Raw genomic sequence first — 20,602 nt, 5'->3', positions numbered from 1 at the left:
TAAGCTAATATCTTTCTCCCTCTCTCCCTCCCTCTCTCTCTCTCTCTTTCTCTCTCTCTCCTCTCTATGTTGTTGCAAGTTGTGCCCTCATACCAAGAGAGATTTCCCAAACACTAGCTGCAGTATGTAAGACTGGCTAACTATGAAAACGATGTCTTCATCCGCAGGGGGCAGGATGACACCCTGGGCTGGGTATCACTGACAGGCCAAGACTGAGTAAGGGTGGGGTGAGTTGTGAGGGGGACAGGGGGGAAGGGGATGGGGGGGGGGGGTAAGGAGAAGAGGAAACAACACTTTCCTGTTTATCCGGCCAAGCCAGGGTAAAGGGGGACAGATACAAACACACATAATTTTCAAGGAGACTTGATTCTGCAGTCTGCAACTTCTTACTCCTACTCAAACGCTCCTCCCATCACCAACCCCCCCCCCCCCCCCCCATCGGCACATACTGTATTACAGGCTTTTCTCCTTCACGAACTTCGCACCTCCACCGACTGTCAATGAGACGGCCAGCCACTGCAGACATGCAGACCAGCATGAACGGGACACAAGAGGTGCAGTGGTGCTTTGAAGTGTACTGTCTGATTTCTGCCAGCGATTAGGAAGGGGGGAGGGGGAACGAGGGAACAGAAAATCTGGCGTGAGAGAGGGGGACGGGGGCCTTAATTGAAGATCTCTGAGCGTAGGATGGAAGCCTTGGCGTACGGGTTACGTCATACTGAGTCATCTGCAGGAGGGGAAGAGATAGAAAGACGAGAGAATCAGCTGCAATCTCCAGCATATCCAGAATACCTAGAATCGACATGAATATCCCCTATCTTTGAACATCAAGAGGTCACCAGGAAAAGTGACATCAGAGGTCCAGTCTTGCTATGAAGGTCAATGAGGCAGACCTGGTAAACCACAAACTACCCTATCTGCAATGGAACTATATTGCAATCTAGCTTTTACTTTCTTCTTTCACTCATAGTGTCTCTGATTCAAGTTTACTTAAAGTGCTTTTCACAACTTTTAAGTTGCTGTTGTATGAGACATGCTGCAAAATGCAGCCCCCTCATAAAACAAACAAAAACATTTTGATTATATCTAATAACAACAAAGGTCTAGGAAGAGGAAGAAACAAAAAACTTTCCAAGAAGATGTGCTGTATACTTGCAAGTCAGATTGAAAAGTGCAACTGAGAAATAAATGCTGCTGCATATTGTGCACTAAAGGTCTGCAGTCTTTTCACAGATAATGTGATCGTGCAAGCCTGTTTAGTGTACAGTACACACATGGCATGTATGTGAATTGCATCTGGTGTGATTCATAATACAGCCACCCAGCTGGGGCCCTGCTGACAAAAGAAAGTCTTTTGATGGCATTGAAATAATCAAAAACAACAACAGCAATCAACCCTCAATCCAATGCGAGTGCCCACATGTGTCATTCAGTTTGGCTGACAGCCATAGTTGGTTTGTTCTTTGTAAGTTTATGCATAGATGTCCTTATTTGGAAATTCTTTTTCTTGCCTATTCTTTCCCTCTTTTCTTTTTTGCACTGCCAGTGATTTCAGCTGTATTATGTAAAAAAAGTTTGATTGCAAAACAACTGTTTTAAAGTGGAATTTCTTAGCATATCAAAGTTCATCATCAGGTTGAGCAAAATAAAACCTTTCCAATGATACTTCACTTGTTATACGACAAGGAATATTCTTGAAGTTTTGATGACAGTTACTGTAAGAGTGGATATTCGTGTGAGTAATTTTTCACTCTCGGCTAAATAAGATAAGTTTTGTATGTTTTTAATTCCATGGAAGCAAGACATCAACTACAGAAACATCTGGCATGCTTTTACAATTGTATTTTCACGCTAGTTTTTGGTTGCATGAAATGCATGAAAATTTCAACACTGCGTAAATTTACAGTATTCCAGGTGCTTTTTTAGCAACTTTAATCACAAAATATATCAAACTGATAAGGATGCAGATAACTCATATTGCAATCAAACTCTTCAGATATTACAGCCTCTACATCTGTATATTTGCTTCTGTGCTTCCGTAGTTATACATGTATAAGAGTTATAAGTGTCCAATAGAACAAACAAACCAAACAAACAAAGTTACTTCATGAAAGTAGAAACACTTCTTACTGGCTGAAATTCAATGAACTGTTTGTGACACATTCCTCGCCTCATTTCGATATGGTACAATGAGCCCTACTGTAGCTTCAATACTACTTTACAATAGTGATACAAATTTTGATCCTTTGACACCCATACACACAGATATTTTCACAAATTTGTGCCACAAAGGGTGTGTTTGAGAACCTGTTCTTTCAGATCGATCTTGTGGTACCACATTGCAGAGTTTGTGAATAGGACTAGTGGCTTTACAAAGAGTAAATAATTATCTTGTTATAAGCTCAAGCTGTTCAAGCAAACAGAAATTGTAAAAAAAAACAACTAGAAATGTCGCTTTGGCGACTGGTATGCCTCCGCCATAATGCATGATTTTCCCAATAGGTCTAGATAGTACATGTGGACAATGTGTGATTACATTTTCACAAAATTGGCAAAATATTGAAATAACAAATTTGTCACAAATGTGTTGAATGTTCACCTTCCTTGACCTAGGTTTAATTGGATGAATAGGAGAGCATCTATCTAGGGATTTAAGGACTTTAACTTGACTTTGACCCATTCATACATTAAGGCATTGAGTAATTTTCAAGGTACAGGTGTGGAGAATTGGTGTGAATTTCTGCATTGAATAGTAAATTGTTACCATTTTCATCTGGCCCTTGACCCTAAAATTCATAAGATAATCACTTTCAGGTAGAACATGCATAATATGTACTAAGTTTCAAGATAACTTGAGCCACTTCCGAGATATGGAGGAAAATGATAGTTCAGCACTTTCACTTGATCTTTGACCTTTTGACCTTTGAGGCAAAAAAAAAGAAAAAAAAAAACTTTCCAGAGAATTTCTATGAGGTTACACATGCATACACCAAGTGTAAAAAAAAAAATAATAACCCTGCTGGCATTGCATAAATATGAGGGAAATAGTAAAATTTTGAAGTGTTGCACTTGACCTTTGACCCCTGACCTTTGACCCCATGAACCCTACATTCTCTAGATAATCAATTCCAGTCAGTACATGTATATACTATGTTCCATGAAGATACCTTGAACAATTTTCCAAGGTACGGAGAAAAAAAAAGAAGTTTTAATATTTTTACTTGACCTTTTGACCTTTGACCTTTGACCTCATGACCCAAACTTTCACCAGAGAATCTTAATTGGGTAATACATGTATACACTAAGTTTCAAGAAAATATCTTCAGGCATTCAATAGATATGGTGGAAATAGTGAAATTTTATGTATTTGACCCTGACCTTTTGACCTTTGACCACATGACCCAAACTTTCACCAGAGAATTTTAATTGGGTAATACATGTATACACTAAGTTTCAAGAAAATATCTTCAGGCATTCAACAGATATGGTGGAAATAGTGAAATTTTATGTATTTGACCCTGACCTTTTGACCTTTGACCTTTGACCTCATGACCCAAACTTTCACCAGAGAATCTTAATTGGGTAATACATGTATACACTAAGTTTCAAGAATATATCTTCAGGCATTCAATAGATATGGTGGAAATAGTGAAATTTTATGTATTTGACCTTGACCTTTTGACCTTTGACCTTGAGCATGTGCACCCAAAAGTTGATGGGCACAACTTCACCCCCTAATACACATACATGCCAAGTTTCATTAGGATACCTCAACAGGTTTTGATAGTTACCTTGTCCACAAAATTCATTACGGACGGACGGAAGGACGGACGGACGGACGGACGGACGGACGGACGGACGGACGGACGGACGGACGGACGGACGGACGGACAACCCGAAAACATAATGCCTCCGGCACCACTTCGTGGCGGAGGCATAAAAACAAACAAACAAAGAAATACAGACAAAAAAAATAATAATCTCTCTCCTTTTGCATCTCATTTACTTCTTCTTCTTCTTCTTTTGACCAGTGTCATTAATGCTAGAACATACATCAAGACTTTACAATGAGAAGATATCATCACATCAAATGTCATGCAATGTTGGGAAGTGTTACTAGGGGTGGGATGGTGGGGTAGCAAGGGGGTTGTGATTGGGGGCATCTTTGGCCCCTTCCCTGAGCTCTGTTTAAAATGATGCCAAAGGAGCAGCCCTGGGGAAATTGCTAAATTGCAACAGGAACTTGTAGTTGGTAAATTCTGAAGTAGTTTTGAACAAAAACCAGAATGCTTAGTATGTGTTTTGACTTCACCATGAACGAGAGAGGGATTTCTACTGGTACATGTACTGAAACCATGCATGTGTGCCCCTCCGACAAAAGAGGGCAGCATATCAAACACTTTTTCAGCAGCCTTGAAGCGGTGTGAACACAGAGGGCAGAGGGAAAAAAATCAGATGGAAAAAGGAATTCCCATAATGCATGTAAAGCAATCTCCCATTCTACGATACACATTGCAATTCATTAACCTGTTGAGGACGGACTGAAATGCTATAACACGCATTTCCCATAGACACTTGCTCGAGTATTCTCGGGACTCCTCTTCAACGTGTTACTCAACGTTGATACTGTTCGAATATGCTTTTATGACATAAAATTCCAATCATCAACTACTTCTACATGTATCTGATAACATGTGAGGGCGCCCTGACCTGAATGTCCCCAGTGCTATGATCATCATCACTTCATTCATTCATTCCTTAAAAAAAAAAAAAAAAAACATGTCATAATGTAATAACAATAATGATAATAATGGTCTTATTTACTCAGGGTAGCCTCATCCATATTAGCACTGTTCTTCCAAAAAGCCCTGCCATTATCATCACCCATAACATTTGATTCCATTACTAGTGCACAGAGACTCCAACTCTCCCGTTTTCGACGGGAGATCTCCCGCCGAAAACCCATTTTTGCATTATCTCCCGTTCTCCCGCTTGAGATTTAATTTCTCCCGCCCTGGATCTTTGTCTCCCGTTGGAAAGGATTTCTTACTTATTTCTATCGTATGTTGAAAAAATGAGCCTTAGATAGCACCAGAGGGCATCTAGAACCCTAGAAACTTGGCGCTTCGCACACATCAACTTGGAGTCTCCCGTTTGCTAGGGGTTTCAGGCGGGAGAATCTCCAGATCAGAAGGTGCTTGGGGTTGGAGTCTCTGTGTGCACACAGTTGAAGGATAAAGCCATTTCTGCAGATAGCGTACAGCTACATGTAATATTCCTGTGAAGAGTTTGGGAGGCAAAATCCCAATGCACAGTTATTTCAATTCCAATTAGTTGTGTACATGAAAAAAAAAAAGAGATGTCAGTAGGCCTATATCTCGGGGATATTTTAAACACATTTTACCAGTCTAGCTGTTTTAGGTATCAATTGTTCTGTACTTGGAAAAACATTTGAAGGATACGCAGTAGTTGGTATCACAGTAACCATTTGACAGACTGGCAAAGGATTATGTGACTCGTTATATGCCCAGGCACTTTATAATTCCTTGATACCTGGCCGCCCTTTTGCACCAGCACACAGTAATCAAACCAAACTTGATCTAACAGGAAGGTCATAGTGATGCAGTGGAAATTATAACAAAAAGTTCTCACACATCTGAGCAAATAGCCAAAGAGGGCACTCCAGAATGTTCGCCGATCAGTGAAAAAAAGTGCAGTTAATGGCTAAAACTCCCAACTCCGCCTATACCCTGTATCCTCTCAGGGAGTGTTACTTTCAGAAAAAGGTCTCTCGTCAGCTTCAAGTGTCTATTGAAGTGCGTTCAGTGGCAAATCTGGATTGGGGGGGGGGGGGGGCACCAGGCACGCACCCTCCCCCTTTCAGTTTTTGTTTTTGGGTTGGTTTTTTTTAATGATTAAGAACAAGATAAATGGGGGCCCACTGGGCGCATCCCTCTTGATATTTCTATCAATCTTTTTTTTGAAAGCATGCACAAAAATCACACGATGACCAACATATACAAACTCCCTACTGTGGGATGGGGGACACTGTGCTTAAGCTTTTTGTTCGCTTGTTTGCTTGTTTGTCAGCTGATGAAACCCGGAAGTGACACCAGAAATACAATGTATAAACTGCCCTCCCCCTACTTTCAGCACCGGCCCTGGCTCGGGCTCAGTCCCTACATTCCCTTGCTTTTCATTCCCTCCCCCCCCCCCCCCCCTTTATGGAATTCTTGGATCCGCCCTGGCATTGACTAAATAATGTTCACTGATTAATGTTTTCAAACTGTGAGGGCTTTTGAAACAAGAAGGACTTCACATTCAGGACAAAATACTCAAGTGAGAAGTCATCATTTCAGGCCTTGTTGGAAATTAAATTAAAGGGATCGTATAGTTTTGGTTCAGACCTAATTTCAGGTTTCTAAAATTTTTTTTTTTCGTGAGATAATGAGAAACATCTTACGAAATATGAAAGAGCATGTAATTCTATGAGGAATTCAACTTTTCTTTGATGAAAATTGGTTTTGAAATGGGGCTGAGATATCACCAAAAAAATAGCGATTCTAATAAAGTATGGGACCCACACTTTATTACGATTGATTTGTTATACTTTGTTTTTGGATGTTTCAGTCATTCCAAACCCGATTTTCATCAAATAAACTTTGAATTCCTCTTAAAATGGTACGCTCTGTACTATATCATAAGTGTTTTCTTGGTATCTCGCAAAAAGTTAAAAGCCCAATTTTCATCTTCACCAATACTGTACCATCCCTTTGAGGTTGATTTTGTCATGCATAGTCGCATCATATCAGGTATCATTGCACGCTATGCTCACTTACCATGATACCACCATTTTGTCTTCTTTGGGCTCTTATTGCATGTTTTGACGTAGAAGCTGTTATCTGGAGGTCTCTTCTGCAAAGACAAGCAAACAATTTGATCATTTTCTAATACAATCTGCCTGTGACATCACTGAGCATCACTACAAAAATACAACATTAAAAGTTAATAACTCTACAATTATGTATACGTGAGTTATAACACAGTTCAGTTCAAAGTTAAAAGACAATACAGATGTAATACCCGCTGCTACCCATTCTGCACAGGATGTATGAAGTTCTGGCAAACGATGGGACAATACATATTGTATGTACCCTGTATACTGTATGTCAAATTGAAATATATGAAAAATGACTGTAAACATTTCAGCATTTGATGTGATTTTCGGTACCCTGGGGTACCAAATGGAAATCCACCACTTTGTTGAATTATTATTATCTTTATCATTATTATCTTTATCATTTTAGCACTGTGTCCTAGGTTACCAAATACTGGGTGACAGAAATCTTTAGTGCTCTATGGAAGAAAATTTAGTTAGCAACAACAGCACAGCAGCATAACATCAGCATTCACCATTACACCAGTGATCTCAGTGTCACGCACAGACAGCAGTACCGCACTACAGCTGTATGCATTATCACTCCACATAAGAGGAAAAATAAGTAATCATGGGATGAGCTCATGGATTTAAATATGATTTCTTGATTAAAACGTTCAAGACTGTGAAAACATGCTTAAAAAAAAGTATTACTATTACTAAATACTGTTATTGTTATTGCGTAAAAGAAAGAGTCAAAACAGGGCTAAAGTGGTATAGGGATCATTGTCACCGACTGCTAAAACTTGACTGCTATTAAAGATGGCATTGCATAACTGTACAGCTTATAAACACTAGATGAGGGTACGCAATGCTGTAACCCAGGCTTTGATGGTGCCTGGGGTACAGCATGGTACATTAAAATCTGACATAGGCCTACAGGTAGGTCACCTTGTGGTCACCAATGGGATTTACAGGCACCTAAAATGCACACTATCTACAATGTTGAGTGACTGGGACAAGTCAGTTGATGTTAACAACTCAATTTAACAAAAGTGAAAAGCCAACAGAAAAAAAAAAGAAAAACTTCTAATAACAAAGATGCACTGCATTCATGTACCATCTCCTGAATGGCAAATAATAAAAGGGACAGTATAGTTTGGGTTGACATGGGGATTCAGGTTTTAATACTTTGTGAGATAATTAGAAACCACTTCTATGAAATATTAAAGAGCATACAATTCTAAGAGGAATTAAAAGTTTATTTGACAAAATTCAGTTTTGAAATGGCTGAGATTTCAAAAAAAAAAGTTTATTAAAAGTGGTTTTGATAAAAGGTGGGTCCCACCTTTTATTACGACCACTTTGTTTTATTTTGATTTTGGATATATATGTCAGCCATTTCAAAGCCATATTCTATCAAGAAAACTTTAAATTCCTCTTAGAATTGTATGCTCTTAAAATTTCATATAGCTGGCTTCTAATTATCTCGCAAAGAGTTCAAACCTGAATCCCCATACATGTCAACCAAAACTATACAATCCCTTTAATTTTGCTTGTTGAATTTAAAGACTGAGATGATTCTCATTTCATCAATGTGGTATCTGGTCACAAATTCAACCATTTTGTGACATTGACTTTACCAGTCAAAAGTCATGAAATATTACACTCATGATATATCTCACATGTGAAAAATTATTCAAGTGTGAAAATGTATAACTTTAACAGAGCATTTTTTTTTTTAATCGATCATGATGACAATTGTAATCATCAATAATTACAACATTAATATTAATAATTAACAATAATGAGAACACTGACTAACAACTACAATTGGGCACCACCATAGATTTGGCATAATCTGCAGATTCAGGAAGATACCTGATTCTTTTGGTATTAAAAAAAAAAAAAAAAAAAAATCTCAACATGAGATCCTTTACAAAGAAATCTGTAGGGCCTAGTACATTGTATATTGTACTTCGTACTGACAATAGTCATGCCCTTACATTCTACCTGACCTAAAAATAAATTATGACATGCAGCATTCCCAAACACACCACACACATATGCACACACACACAAACACTAATTCACAGAAAAGATTTAGTGTAGCACATTAGAGGCACCTGTAAATGTATCTTTCTCACTTGCTACAAATTACTGGTATTTCAGTCCTATCTCTGACAAGCTATTTCATGAGGTACATTGTACCAATACTCAGCTTTCAAAGGGGATGCTATACTCCAGTACATGTAGGCCATTGCCAAGGTAACTTCCTGTCAGTAACTACTCCAAAGGCCATTTACAAACCTTTATCTCATTCACCTATTGTTAAGTGGAGTTCCTGGCTCATGCACACCACATAAACATATTGTACTCGGAGTGTGAGAGTACAATACGGGGGGAAAAAATAATACTAAAATACTAAATAATAAAGGAAATATGGGGGAAAAAAACTGTGAAAATTTTAATGCATTTGAACTGCCAAAAAGTCTGAAAAGTGGGTTTTTGGCAGAGGAAGAAATTCTGAAATCAAATTAAACACTGATCTTTCACATCCCTGGCTTACACACCACATATTAACCCATTGAGGACGATTTCATTTTGCCACAACACACATTTCCCATAGACACCTGCCCGAGTATACTCGGCGCTTGTCCTCAACGGGTTAAAAGAACTAGTCATTAGTGGGTTTGACCAGATGATGTGTAAAAAAAGCTGGTTTGCAAGATATGATCTATAAGATCCCCTCAACTCCCTGTACTGTACACCGTATGTGTGTGAATATAACATATGACTATGTACGGCTCTTGCACAAGACTATACATTGTTAGCTACAATTGTACATTTATCTTGGTATGTGCAAAAATGCATTCTTCATACAAGAATGGATAAAATGGCCTTAAGTTTAATCATCCATTTCGGAGGCTGCTTTAAGTTTTCACAAAATAGCATGGTTATTCATGCTCAAAGCGTTACAGCAAGCATACAACAAAGCCCTTGCCTTGCTAGTCATGCACAATTATGCAATGCTCAAAAATTTAATTGGAAACTACCATGCTACATTGCAGAACCCTCTTATCATGTATGCTGAACTGAGCAAACGTGTAGTACAGCTGCCATATACCGAGGATAAAACCCCAGTTAAAAGGATCAAGTATGTATAAACAAGTACACTGTAGCATAAAATCTAACAATAAATGTAGAACCATACATGATGTGGGATACACACTAATGAGGTATTTTACATGTAAACACTCACACACAAACACACACACACAGTCACACACACACACACACACACACACACACACACACACACAGCCTTTATTCTTGCACCATTGACTCACAAGTGGATAAAATGAAACGTACACAATACTTGGGTTAATATTGGTGGGGGTTTTATGGTTCTTCCACATGGGGCACAAGTGGACCAACATACTAACTGGTAGCAAATCACCGCAGATAGAGTTAGAGATGGGTTTGCTGTGGAGAGCAGCCTTATTATAAAACAAGGGATATTTGATGGATGATGACATTTTTTTCTTTACTCCGGATATTACTTTTTTACTTTTTTCCTTTTTTTTTTTGGGGGGGGGGGGGGTGTTTGACATATAAATTTTTTAAAATGTTTGACCTATTATCTCTGCCAGATCAAGATTTTGAAGCTGTAATCATATGAGTGAAACCAAACAGAAAGAATTAGAAGCCAGATTCCCTCCATTGGCAATTTATTTTTGTTTTTACAGTCAGGCTATTTGGACCACTTTATTTTGCAGACCATGCACAAAACTGACAAAACATTCACCGTTTATGTGCCCAGGTAGCATACTATAAAGTTGAACTTGCAAAGCTTTTTCATCAGCATTCAGTGATCCATCCAAATTTGACTATTAAAGTTTTAATAGCAAGCCCACTCAGGTGTTACATTGTGCCTCAGTCCAACAATGAAGCCATGGTGACACAATTGGTATCAATTAACAATATGCATTCAAAAATTAAGCTTCAAGGCATCTATGCTACAAAGAAAGCACTTCATAGTGTGTGCAAACTAGTTAACATTTGAAGCACGTAGTGGGTTAAACTGGCTATTAAAGTTGAAAATTGAAGAATAAGCAAGCTGCAAATCTTAAAACAGAATGAAGTGATACCATGATGTAGATTCAGCATGTAAATTATACATAATCTATCAGTGAATGCACATTGAAGTTCCAACAAGTTGTAAAGAACAATTTTTTTTTTTTTTTTCAAAGGAAACTGCACAATGCACACAATACATGTGTCTTGCTTTAGTGACTTTAACTCCACACTCATGTTTAATGCCATCGACCTTTCTCAGCTCTTTGCAGTTCCATTACCTTCATCAAGGGAGTTGAATACAGTATGTGGGACATCTTTTTCAATTTAGCTTTCCTACTTTGTAGCTGAGCTTTGTTACACTAAATTAAGCCTGTTGAAGGGACAGAAATCTCTACAAATGGTACATTTCAAGTGGTTTACAACACAAACAAGCACAAATCAATGTCATTCTACACAAACAGATGCTGATAATTTAGAAACAAAACTAAAGAAACACATGCTTGACACAAACAAACAAACACACGCCTTACCTTTTCAGAGCAACTGCTGAGCATGCTAATTATACTGAGACATACGGACTGTACAGAGAGGGCTGGAGACCAGTCTTCCGTGAGAATTGATAGACATATGTGGCCATTGCTGTATACATGTGGATGTACTGGGATGTTGGTGCCAGTGAACACAACCTGTTTTTTCCCCCCATCAAAAACAAACAGAAACAGAAAATCAAAAGTACAAAACATAATAATGCATGAATTACATAAAAAGTAGATTGTATAATATTTATATGTCAGCTTGAAGAGACAGCTTGTACTGTATAACTACTCAATTGCATTTGAGACTTGAGACACTGGTGATGTGCCTTCCATTTTGAAGTAAAAATTCCAATAGATCAGAAACTAACCGTTTGTGGTTACTACCACATACAACATTGTGGAGTCACGGAATTTGTTTAGAATACATTAAGATTTAAAAAAAAAGAAGTATTAAGGAAGAACGAATAGATGTGACACAAACAACAATACATTACTGTAAAACGAGGAATGTTGGTGTGCATTTTAATTTCACGAATTTAGCGAGCGCCAAGATTCACGAAATTAAAATGCACGCGAAAGTTCTTGTTTACACTATGTGCATTGAATGCCAGTGGCAGTTTGCGAAAATTTCATGCCGCAAAAAAGGCCATTGGCTCCAATTCGCTAAAAATTCATCCCACGAATATATCATGTTTTACAGTAATTAATGCTTTCGGAATTCGCCCTAAAAGGGCTAGCTATGTGTATATTTCTCTCGCCAAGTCTTTTCGTAGCATTTCATGCATTAATTTAAACATGTAAAGACATTATTTCCTAAAAACATTGCTAGGCCATCACATAAATTATGCATGATATATTCGTATTTCTCTACCACCTAAACATGACAATACACGAAAAAATTTCTTAAAACTAAAAGGAGAATAATGCATCAATCAAGTTAAAGGCAAATTTCTGCTTTCTTATGACAAAGGAGGTGATAAATTAACATCATATCACTTAAAACCAAATTCCATCCCAGACAAAGATGTCTTACACAAACAAGCATTCATTTTGCATACATAGCCAATGATTGGCCTTGCCTTCTTTTTGCAGGCTAGCAGTTGTGGTAGACCATAAGATGGAAATCTCGAAAGTAGCAAAGTTACAGCACAACTAGTCTTCTTCAAATGTGGAACAAATACTATTTAAGCTGCTACCAGTTGACAACGTGAGCACTAAAGAAATGTTTGCATTCTTCATTCATCAGAAATTTTTGACAACAAGGGAATAAAAGATTTGTGTGTGTGCTTTCTTTTTCATGAGCATACTCGTAGCACTTTCCTGTTGCACTTCCTGTTTTCCTGTACATCAGTAATATTGTGTTGCATACAAACCCTATCACAGCAGAACATGTTTATGCAGTATATACAAGTGTATGGATACAAGGGCCTGTATAAGGAGGTACGACTGTAGATTAGTCCAAACCATCTACTTTGGTGTGACAGCCTTCTCCTGAAGCAATAGCCACACTAGATCTTTAAATCCAAAAGTACAACAAGAGATTCACAGCTCAGAAATTATGTAAAGATTATCACAATTGAACATTCCATTCCTATCGCAACAAGTGACAGCATCTAAAACCAGATCCAAAAGCATTACACTTGAGAGAAAGTGTGTACTCTAGAAGGCAGCAGCGCAGTGACTCACTGTCAATTATACCTAGACAAAAAGGATTCAAACACTATGTACAGAAATGCTCAGAGTACCCTGAAACTTGGCATACACTCATGGAGCATGTGTGTGCTAGTATCATTCAAAAGTGTCAGCACTATTACACTGACTGTTAGTAGTATTTTCAGGCATACTTTTATGTGTCACGTGGGTAGGGAAATGGGGAAACGTGTCACCGAGTATAAAGAGCTTTTACACAGTTTGCATCAGCAGTAACTTTTCTGTTCTTGTCCCTCACAGACATTATTTTCAAAAAGGTTTCTGTGTCATCCTTTGCTAAAAATATGCATTTCAAGGATATCAACCATGGGTGGTATTACGCTCGCTGCCAAAGATTGCTATGAGATACAGACCATGGCCAGAATCGAAAGAGTAATATAATCGGTCAGTGCTACCCTACTCTGCAATATAAGCATGATAATTTGGAGTCGCCTTAATAATCTGGGCTGCCTTGATGCTGCAATTTAATTTGACACTAACTACATGAGTGCACCAGCTACATGTAGCCGTATCTACTTGCGTCCAAATTATCATGTTGTATCAGCCGGTGGCATTCCACTGCCCATGTACATCACAGTTTGACAGCAAAATCTTGCTCCCATACAATTATTATCCAGGGCCCCATTTTATTAAAAGATAAAATCGATTGTAAATTCCCTTACTACACAGGCTGCCATAGACTTATAAAAGAAATCAACAATAAATCTTCATTTAAAACGGGGTCCAGATTATATAATTTGCGATTGTACCATTTAGAGCAAGTTTCTAACGTGACAGCGTGTAGTAGTAATCATTGTGTCAATTTGGATGGTGTATAGCAAGTCTGCCTCATAGCGCTATATTGAGTTTGCAGTTGTTTCTCACTGTAAATTGCACATTTAATGTCACATATTTTTTCACAATCTTTTTGTATTTATATGACAATTTGTAGCATTAAAACCGTATTAGTTGTGTACAGAATGTTTGAATGTAATGTAATTCTTTGTATTATTATGATTATGTTATTATTCTGTCTATTTTGCTGTATAATCTTTGTATATCTGTGTACTTCGACTTGTAAGTCGCCGACTCAGAGTTTTATTTGAATAAAGACCTTTTAATTAATCAGTCAATCAATCACATCTGTGATTTACAAATTCACTACAGGTACAGGTTTGATGAACTATGTGGAGTTTGTAGTTAAAGATGAATGGATATAATACAGGACATTCACCCATCAAAGCTTTACAAACACATAACAAACACATTTGGGGAGGGGGGGGGGGCAATAAATGTTTGTTGCTACAGTGCATTAACTCTCTACAACTCTTCATAAACACTTCATCATTCACTATAACTAGGACAGGAGGCTCAGCTTAGTGATCTATGTGTGTGTGTGTGTGTGCTGGCTTGTATGTGGTGTGCCTTGGTTTGAAACTGATATTGCTTTAAAAAAAATAAAAAAATACTGTATGGCATGCATTACACTTCATCTGCAAAACTAAAAATATGGTAACCTCTCCTGCCAGTAAGACAAGAATTATAAGTTTTGCGAAGTGTGTGACTACAGAAAGAAAAACAAATGAACTTACCTAACAAGCGGACTGAGCCTGGTGAAAATAGAAGTTTGAGGAAAAGCGGAAAAAAACAAAGAAACCTTACTTACCTCTGGTGAGTCAAAGGGGTATTTATTGCTGAACTTGAATTGTAGTTGGAACTTCTCCCCTGCATAAATGGAGTTGGGTGCACCATCGAGATCTACCAGCCACCTGTAAGAGAGAAGAACAGTGTGTTTGTCAGCAACATGTAGTTTGATGCTGGGAAAGGTACATGTATGAGCAGGATGCTTGGGTGGGGGTGTAGGCAACCATAGTTCGTGGACTAAAATGGCACCACAAAATTGATAGATAACATAATCTTCTCACACCGACTTGCCTGACAATTCAGAACAACAGGATCTGTTCTGGACGTATTTGATTATCTTAAATATTATCTATCTATCTTTGTGCAATCGTCTATTGTGATTTCTTCTCAAATTATCTCAAATTGTGAAAAGAAAAACATATTATGGCAAGAAGCTGATATTGAAAAGCAACGAGCTTCACATAGAACAGTCTCTACTACCTTGTTTATGGAGCAGTATTCACAAGAATCACTTTCAGAATGATCAGCAATTAAAGCTTTGTCAGGAAATATTTCGACAAAAACAGCAATAACATAATGAGAAAGTCTGTAATTGCTTTAGAGCTATCTACCATCCATCCCTCAAAAAGCAGCAACAACAATAAAAACAAACAAGCAATTACACAAAAATGGAAATGATCCGACGTCCCAATGAAGAAGAAAATGAATAGATAAATAAACATTATATGTGACCGTGCACCTCAAAGCGAACATAAAGTCGCACACACTGATTTTGCGTGAGGACTGAAAATAAGTGAAATGGGTCAACCTAGCCGAACTTGACTTTTTCATATTTTCTGAAAGAGCGGGTCTTCTTTTACATTATGCTAAAATTTGGTATCATAAAACGGGCAGAAAAGTGTGCTTTTTTAAGTTAATCTCGAACATTTTTGGTAGAATAGTGTGATTAGGTGTGTCTTTAGAATCCCTTTTTCATTTCTAAAAAAACCTTGTCCACACTCTTCACTTTCAACTCTAATAACTTTTGAAAGGATAGTGCTACTGCTTTGAAAGTTGGCATTAATTATGGACAGAATGTGTTAATGAGGCATGCTTAATTTCAGTTTAATCTAATTATCCCTTCATTGTTGTTACTCTGGTGGTTTACTTCCTGTTTTTTTTTTGTCCCATTCATCGCACAGCCAGCACGGTTTGGTAAAGATTAAGCGCTTGAATAGACACTGTACTTCAGGGCCTCTTTTCTCAGTTCACACTTTTCCTGAGTTTGTGCTTTCTTTCCAATATTTAGATAGGTTAGGAGAGTCCGTTTGATTTGAGTTATACATCATTTTAAAGCTTAAAGTCTGCTCTTTCAGAATATGGTCTTAACTAAAAATTCATGTCTGGCGACTTTTTGTTTGTTTTGAGGTGCAGGGTCACATATAGAAATTATTTTTTAAAAATGTAAAAAGTCTGTGGGCTGGTCAGGCAACTGAATACAGTACAGAGTTGTGCTCAGCCAAAATTACCCATACAATATACAGTGGTGTACACTCAGTCAAAATTTCTGGCTGATAAACTTCTGGCCTGGACAGAAATTTGATAAGCCCAAGTTCATGACTCATCATAGGTACAGTATTTTTCTGTTCTAATAAGAGCTCAGTGTCTGTACTACAGTTAAAGGTATTGTTTACCATTAGGAGCAGTGATTTAAAGAATGTTGTAGTTATCACATACGATACAAATGCTTAGATCAGTTGTATCACGAAACATTCTACCATATTTAACATTTTGCAATAAAGCCTAAAATATAACCTTGGAGATATCACTATTTTTCTCTAGATAAACCATAATTTTTAATAGACAGTTTATTCTAGAAACAATTTTGTTTTAACTATTGCTCACTTATTATTTTTTTTTTTTTGTATATACCAATACTTTCAATGGTTTTATTGATACATTTTTACATTGGTTGTTTCTATCCCTAACTCACATTTTAGAATTATTTTGAAGCACTTAAGGTGGGTTTTCATTTCATCTGCAAATGGTAAATAATGTCTTTAAGAACCCTGTCATTGTGTTTTCATTGCTTGACACTGGCACATAGAACTGACTTATCAGTCAAAGCACATGCAGATTAGATACTTACGTGAACAGTGTATTTGTAACTGACTTTTCATTGATTTTGATACCCGGCGGTGGATCTTTCTGTATTTGTAGCAGCTCTTTGTGTAAACGTTTCTGAAAAATAAACACAGATTGTGAAGGAAAATAAAATCATGAATAAATGAAAACAAAAACAGGCCTCCCCCCCCCCCAAAAAAAAAAAAAAAAAAAAAAAATACAACCATTATTCAAGCTACTGTCCAAATTTCAGTCTGTACCATAGTTCTGAAGCCAACACCTAAAAGTTGATACTTTGTCAAACTGATCCGTACCATAGCTCTGAAGCCAACACTTTGATACTTTGTAAAACTTTTATCTGGAAAATGCTATCAAATCGTTTACCTCCATTTGTAGACCCTGTGATCAACATTTAACACACATAGTCAATTCTGTAGAACCATACAAATATTGATTGCTTCGAGGGACATTTTCAAAAAGATATGATTAAAATTGCATGCTCCTTGACTTCATCCTGGGGAATAGCACTATTGAGAAATCAACAAGGGCAAATAGTTCTCACTGTGACAAAAAAAAAAAGAACTCAGTTAGCATAATTTTGCTTTATATACTGCATCCCATATAAGATATTCATGCTAAATCAAGGTATTCAAAATAAAGCTGTTGTGCTACCGGTTAGAGAAATTACATGTATTTAACAACGTGCAAACATAGATACATGGTGTACATGCAAGATACCCCCACAATGAGCAACAATGGGCAAATATTAAAGATATGCACACAAGTTAGACTTGTAGACAATGCACATCTTGGAAAACCATTAGAGTAGACGACTGCCGGGCAGCAGAGGGAGAAGTATTGTCTACACCTCTGACCAAGCAGAATTGAGGTTTCATCAATTTGAAATGAGTTGCACTTCAGGCAAGGTTGCATGATGCATGCTTTCTGGTGATTCGACTGCGTGGCAGCATGCACTCTTAACTAAGAGATCGGTCTGCATCTTGTCACACCAGGGATATGTTCTCCATAGTAGATATACCCATGAGCAACTACCTTATTCCAATCACCAGAGGCTCACTCAGAGGACATGGGCACAAGTTCCATATGCCTTTTGCCCGAACACAGGCTTTCCAGACATCGTTCTTCCCCGATTCCATACGATTGTGGAACTCACTGCCAAGTTCGACCATTTGCACCTCCACAAACCAATTTAAAGAGGAGGTGCAAAAGATCCAGCTCCGTTAGGATGCATGGTCTTTTTTAATACTCGCACGTACAGGTTAGTTTTTATGGAGTAATTGCACAGCACACTGCACATCACTCTAAAGTATGATGATACACCTCATTGGTGGACTGTACTGGAAAAGGAAGAAGAACAAGAGACTACACCTGGCTTCACAGAATCCCCTTACAGGGAGGAGAGCCATAAATGTTAACTAATGATGAAAAAACTCCTTCAGACAGACATATTTTTCCGTCTATGTCCACATGTGCACTCGTGCTGTTATAGTGTTAATGTATCTAGCTCAGCTAGTATGTGTCCGTACTGTAGATGATGTGCACGTGTGCGTTAGCGAGTCTATAAATTTGCAAACACATATGTTTTACATGTAATCGGTGGTCGAATTTTGGATGGGATTATGGTTGACTTGAATTATGGGCGGATTGCTTGACATTCAATGTTCAGCTAATTGATTGTCAAAGTATAAAAAGGGATGTTTGCCCAGGTTGATCCATTGCAATCCTATGTGAGTCAGGTTTACTAAATTTGTTACATCGACATGGAAACAGTATGAACATGCCTATCCCTACACGCAGCCGCTGTCGTGAAGCGACAGCGGTCTGGTCAGGCTAGAACATGCCATGAATTTAACTGCACAAATCGACATGATAAACAAACTCAAAGATAGACCAGTCTAGATTTCCATTCTAAATAAATTTACTGATAATGAATTGGTAGTGGTAGTGGTTCTGCAGTGCCATATAGATCTATAACGTTAGAGTGTCTATTTTGTAATTTGTATTTGATGGCACTGCTGACTGCAGAACAAACTTATGTTCGTTGATGTTGAAGACAATACATTGATAGTCATATACATGGGAGTGAATAACATGTTATGCAGATTTAAACCGCATTCTCAACTGCATACACGGTGATGGCTAGAACACGGAACTCCTGATTTTATAGTCCAGCCCTATTCTACCGGCACCCGGCCTGCGCCTGTACCCGGCCACAGCCCAGCCGAGAAAACTGAACAGCTGTCTGCCCGGGCGCTGGCCGATCATTATCACGGCAGTCATGCTAAACACTGTGTCAGGCGAGCGAAGGTCATCTGGCATATCAAACACACAAGAAAGTAATAGTCATAGGCAATATAGATGAGCCAAAAGGAACACATTTTTGCACTTTTATCAGAAGCCCACCCGTGTAGCTTCAAAAACACCGGAAAGAAAGAAGAAACAAGAACAGACGACAGAGGAATTACACAGCAGCAGTGTACTCACCTGTGACGCCATATTTACATCAGAACGTCCGCAATTATTATTGAAAGAGCACCCTCTATCGTCTCTTGCAGAACTACAAGTCGACGGATACGTCACTGTACGGGGCGGTCGAACAGGTGGACTCAAAACGAGTATCATGCTTCGGCTATATTGATGATACAGTAACCTGGGTTGAGATAAGGGTTCAGGTTTTGAACTTTTTGTATTTCTTTCTCTTTTTTTTTGTTTACATAATGAGAAACCTCATAAAACAATGAACATATATTTTTTTAATGAAATTCAAGTTTATTTGATGAAAATAGGTTTTGAAATGACTGAGATATCCAAAAGAAAGCGGTCCTAATAAAAGGTGGACCCATCTTTTATTAGGATCACTTTGTTTTACCTTGTATTTAGATATTTCAGCCATATCAAAACCGATTTTCATCATAAACTTTGAATTGGTCTTATAATTGTATTCTCTGTAACATTTAATAGGTGGTTTCTAAGTATCTCACAAGAAGTTAAAAGCTGAATCCTCATCTCAATGGCTGTAGCTTCTGCATTCGACCTTCAATCTGACCCGTTATTTTCAGCGTATAAAAACTTAATTCATCATATAAATTGCCGTGATTGCGTATTGAAAAGAAAAAATATAGTTTTACCCTCGTCAGTAATGATAACGAATTACGATATTCACGCATAAACCATCCAATCAATGTGGTACTGTATTCGAAAATGACTCGAGTTTAATTGATTTCCTCCCTTTCAGTCTATTAATTGAAGAGGGCTGGCTAGAATCGACAGATATCAAAAGCACCTACGTTTTGACAAGGAAAAATTAACAACATGATAATAATTTTGAATCACAATAGAGCCCAGGTCCTATATTGGATACTAAACGAATCGCTCCTTGAGTATTAAAATTTTTGCGATTGATTCAAAACCTTTAAGGAAATTTTCTAGAACATCTACTTTCTTAAAAAAATGTACCTTTCTTTGAATCATTTGAAAAGTGAATCATTTTAGGCCATTTTCAATTGCCCTTGTTTTTCAAAACATCGTGAGTGCAGATACCTGTCTATGGGGGTGTTGCAAGAAAGTCGAGTTGCAATTGATTGCAACTTTCTTGCAACACCCCCTATATGTAGTACCTTTAGGGAAAGTATAACCAACTCCAGTGGGGCAG

At 37.8% G+C, this 20,602-nt stretch overlaps 1 protein-coding gene across 1 annotated transcript; it reads right to left on the bottom strand.

Annotated features, from left to right (window-relative positions):
* Positions 1–466: 466 nt before the first annotated feature.
* On the bottom strand, positions 467–19,454 carry LOC139734654 (ubiquitin-conjugating enzyme E2 W-like). Its single transcript, XM_071645441.1, has 6 exons — positions 19,435–19,454; positions 16,955–17,046; positions 14,849–14,951; positions 11,488–11,643; positions 6,840–6,915; positions 467–727 (listed from the first exon to the last, which is right to left on the bottom strand). Exons 1-6 carry the CDS (start codon positions 19,444–19,446, stop codon positions 714–716), a joined length of 453 nt encoding a protein of 150 aa, XP_071501542.1. The 5' UTR covers positions 19,447–19,454; the 3' UTR covers positions 467–713.
* Positions 19,455–20,602: the final 1,148 nt, after the last annotated feature.

This window comes from Diadema antillarum, unplaced genomic scaffold (genome assembly GCF_040938485.1).
Source record: "Diadema antillarum isolate AM-2024a unplaced genomic scaffold, OU_Dant_1.0 seq00000538_RagTag, whole genome shotgun sequence".
Lineage (NCBI taxonomy): Eukaryota > Metazoa > Echinodermata > Echinoidea > Diadematoida > Diadematidae > Diadema > Diadema antillarum.
The sequence above is the reverse complement of the archived record's forward strand: the minus strand, read 5'-3'. Positions and strand labels throughout refer to the sequence as shown.